The sequence below is a fragment of the Gekko japonicus genome, unplaced genomic scaffold, assembly GCF_001447785.1.
Source record: "Gekko japonicus isolate JY-2015 unplaced genomic scaffold, Gekko_japonicus_V1.1 scaffold243, whole genome shotgun sequence".
NCBI lineage: Eukaryota > Metazoa > Chordata > Lepidosauria > Squamata > Gekkonidae > Gekko > Gekko japonicus.
The window spans coordinates 293,851-298,171 of NW_015168053.1; the positions used below are offsets into that span (position 1 = coordinate 293,851).

At 49.4% G+C, this 4,321-nt stretch overlaps 1 protein-coding gene across 1 annotated transcript in view; it reads left to right on the forward strand.

Moving 5' to 3' along the window:
* IL11 (interleukin 11) overlaps window positions 1–872 on the forward strand; it is a 24,020-nt gene extending 23,148 nt beyond the window's left edge. The window contains exon 4 of the mRNA XM_015414388.1: window positions 617–872. Within this exon, the coding sequence (XP_015269874.1) occupies window positions 617–781 (165 nt within the window). The 3' untranslated portion in view covers window positions 782–872. The remainder of the gene's footprint in view (window positions 1–616) is intronic.
* The last annotated feature ends 3,449 nt before the right edge of the window (window positions 873–4,321 follow it).

The window sequence follows — 4,321 nt, forward strand, 5'->3', positions numbered from 1 at the left end:
GGTAAGTCCCCACCCCCCCACCCACCCGTGGTTGCCTCCTTGGGGGCCAGTTGTTGTCTCTCAGCCTAACCTACCTCACAGGGCTGTCAGTGTTGCCAGGACAAGTTGGAGAAGATGGCTGTAAACCGCTTTAGGTCCCCCGCTGAGGAGAAAAGTAGGGTATGGTCACAGGGCTCTTTTTGTAGAAAAAACCCAACAGGAACTCATTAGCATAATAGGCCACACCCAACAGCAGAAACTCATTAGCATATTAGGCCACACCCCCTGACAGCACAGCTCATTAGCCCATTAGGTTGCACCCCCATGTTACCAAAAGTGTGGTCATCCAGCCACACCCACCTTTTGCTTCTTATTCTGTTTACCTTGTTTGTTGTCAAAACCCGGGGGCTTTTTTTGTAGCAGGAACTCCTTTGCATGTTAGGCCACACACCCCTAACATAGCCAATCCTAATGAGTTCCTGCTGTTGGTTGTGGCCTGTTATGCTAATGAGTTCCTGCTGGGCATGGCCAACTCAGGAGCCAGCCGGAACTCCGTTCCTGTGCGTTCCTGCCCAAAAATAGCCCTGGATGGATAAATATATTCTTAAAAACTTAACCTGTGTCCCTTTGTCCCCAGATGGTGAAACTCAGCCTCCCGCGGCCCAATGACCCTCTGCCAACCCTCCCATCCCACGGCACCCACTGGTCCGTGGTTCAAGCAGGACACGCCATTGTCCACTCGTTTCACCTGTATTTGGACTGGGCGGCCCGCGCGCTGGTTCTGATTCGGAACAAGCTGTGAACCGCCAAGAGATGGAACCACCACGGGTATTTTGGAAAGCCTCCCCACGGACCTGGAACTGTTCAATCCCGCTCCAGAGGAAGAGGAGGAGGAGGAGGATGCAAGGAAGGAAAAGCAAGTCCGTGAGACAGGGCACCACTGCGTTCCTCCTCCAGGGGGTGCTGCAGGGTGGGAGGGGCGAAGACTTTTGGCCCAATCATTCCCTTCCTACACTTGGGGGACATTGTGGAATGAGAGGGGACTCTTCTAAATCTCAGAACAACCACCTCATCTCCTCATTCTTCCTAAGGGGCGCCGGCAAGCATGGGAAAGCAGCTGGGAAGGGGTGCGTTTCTGGTCTGGCCTCTCTTGTTCGTGGATCACTGTAATCTGGATTGGATGGGCTACTCTCTGTGGATTATGGGGGAGGGGACACCCTTCTCGGTACCAGAGTGATGGAATCCATCAGTGGCTGTTAGGAATTTGGCTACGAGAGACCAGTAACGGCCGCCAGTCTGCTCAAGCGCATTTCCAGTCTTTCCCTCATAATACGCACAAATTAGGGCACGTGCTCCGTTGGCACAGAGGGCATCCCCGGCTGATTGAGAGTGGCGCAGGAATATGCCCCGGAAACTTCCGTGGCACCTGGACCGAGAAAGAAAGGATTCCTTGAAGGCTGGAAGATGCATCTTGGTTTAACTCAGCAGCAGCAGCAGCGCCCTCTCCTGGCCTGATCACATCAATCACCTTTACCTCTTTCTGTCCCTTGCTGTCTGTGGGAAATGCAGAACAAAGCCAAAACGGTGGCCTCAATTCAGCATAGAATGAATGGTCTTCCTCACTCACTCACTCCCTGCTGGATTGAAGGGTGTGATCAATCACCAGGGAATCCCTAACTGGGCAACACATTTTAAAACTCCCCCCCCCCCCATCAAGAGACGTTATCCAAAGCCACAGAGCAGGGCTCCCTCTTGAAAGGCCTGGACTACACACCTGGCAAAACAAAGGGCTAGACGGAGGCAATAAAAGACTTTACCATGTCGGAATGCAGGTGGGAAGTTCCATTTTTAATGGTCTTAAATGGGGAAATTTTAATCGATATGAAGAATATACTAAAACATTCTCAGTGATCTTGGGGTTTTTTTTACCCTTTGTGGTAATTGTGGCTTTAAAAAAAAATAGATGAGCATGAAAAATGTGATTCTGCATCTTCACTTAGACATGGTACAGTCCAGGGGTCATTTCGTAGAAAAAGAGGTGCAGGAGCTCATTAGCATAACTCATTAGCACAACTCATTTGCATATGCCACACCCCCGGACATCACCAGAAGTGTGTCAGAAGGCAACACCCACCACTCAGTCTCCACTGGACTTTGGACTGCTAGCTATTGGAGGGGGGGAACGTGCAGATCTGCCCTCGCGGAGGAGGGAGAGCTTGTACCTGACGGCGGGCTGGGGGGGGGGTGCCCTGAAACTTAACCTGGCTGCTTCTTGCTCCTCATGGCCCAACTGAGGGCTGTTGGGAGCAGGGGGCGGGGCTTGCTGCATGTGCCCACCCCCTGGGCTGCTTGCTGCCGGAGCTTCGCTCCTGTGTGCTCCTGCAGCAAATGAGCCCTGGTACAGTCCATTCTACCCCTCTCCACATTCCACAGCCTCATTCTGCTGCATGGGTCATACTACCCCCCAGAAGAGGGGTTCTCCTTTCTCCCCCACTGGGAAGGGGTTGCCTCTGAAGAATCTGAAAGGAGATTTCAGAAGTTTAGGAACATTTCTGTGGTAGAATTTAGTCAATTAGATTTGTTTTTAACAATCCCCCTGCACCAAATCTGGATTGTTGTTGTTGTTGTTGTTGTTCAGTCGCACAGTCGAGTCCGACTCTTTGCGACCCCATGGACCAGCTCCCTCCAGGCCTTCCGGTCTTCCGCCATCCTCTGAAGTTTGCTCAACTTCATGTTCGTTGCATCGATGACACTGTCTAACCATCTCATCCTTTGCCGTCCCCGTCTTCTTTGACCTTCAATCTTTCCCAGCATCAGGGTCTTCTCCAGGGAGTGCTCCCTTCTCATTTGGTGGCCAAAGTATTTGAGCTTCAGTTTCATTATCTGGCCTTCCAGGGAACAGTCAGGGTTGATTTCTTTGAGGATTGACTGATTTGATCTCCTTGCAGTCCAAGGGACTCTCAAGAGTCTCCTCCAGCACCATAGTTCAAAAGAATCTATTCTTCGGCGCTCGGCCTTCCTTATAGTCCAACTCTCACAGCCATACATGACTACTGGGAATACCATTGCTTTGACCATGCGGACTTTTGTTGGCAGGGTGATGTCTCTACTTTTTATCATGCTGTTTAGGTTCGCCATCGCTTTCCTCCCAAGGAGCAGGCGTCTTTTAATTTCATGACTGCTGTCACAGTCTAAGTCTGGTTTTGTTTTATTATTGTCGTCATTGTGGTCATTATTATTATTATTATTATTATGTTATATTATTATTTTATGGATATTATTTTATTTTGAGCATCTCCCAAGTATTTATTGATCAGCTGTGTCTCTCTTGTTTTTCTTCTTCTTTTCTTTTTGTAATAAAAAAAAGTTTTTAAAAAGATGGAAAAAATTAAATTTGAAATAAAAAATGAAATGGCTGCAAATAAAGGCGGTGTCTCTCTGTTTGGGGGAGGGGGGGAAGAGTGTTGTTCTAAAAGTCCACTAAAGCAAAGGCTGGGATGTACATTTTTTAAGTCTTCAAGGAGGAACAAGGCTCCTGTTTATGCAGTCATTTTTTAAATGAACATTTTATTTATGTAGTGCATTTTTCTCTCTCTTTCTCCAATGAGCTCAGGGGGGTGTACATTGGTCTCCCCTCCTCCATTTTATACTCGCAACAACCCTGTGAGGCAGGACAGGCTGAGAGGGTGTGACTGGCCCGCCGTCACCAAGCAAGCTTCACGTGGCAGAGGGGGATTCGAACCTGGGTCCCCCAGACCCCAGTCCGACACATCAACACAGAGTTTTATTCCATTAAAAGACCAGCTCCCACCTCTGCAACTCTTGCCCTGGACAGCCTCCTATCCCACACATGTATTTGCTCCAGTTGCCTGATCCAGCTGGTGGCCTGAGAATACACTTGAGCCTCTAAGAAGTGGTTAGAAATAAAACCAAAATTGCTTGTTAGAAAGGAGAATACCACTAGAAGGGCCTTGTCCTATTTCAGAGCAGCCTGATGGGACTATGCCACCTCAAAGGTGTCAAACTTGACTCTTTTTTGCCATGGTTATTGCTGTCCTCTGGCTCTTTATGCCTATTGGCTTCTGGTATTCTGGTTGGGGGGAGGGCATCTAGGAGCATGTGAACGTGGGGGTGAGAGAGCTGCCTTGCAAAAAGTGCACGAGCTTGTAACTGCGTTAAGCGGGGCCTCCCTTCTCTGGGAAGTATGCATGCTTGACCTTGGACGGCAGACACTGCTAGATACTAAGTTTGCAGGTGCTGGGGGAGGGCTAACGGTGCATAGCAGGTTTAGGCGGTCTGAGTGAATGCATTGATTGGACGGGTCACTGGAGGGGGCTTGTTT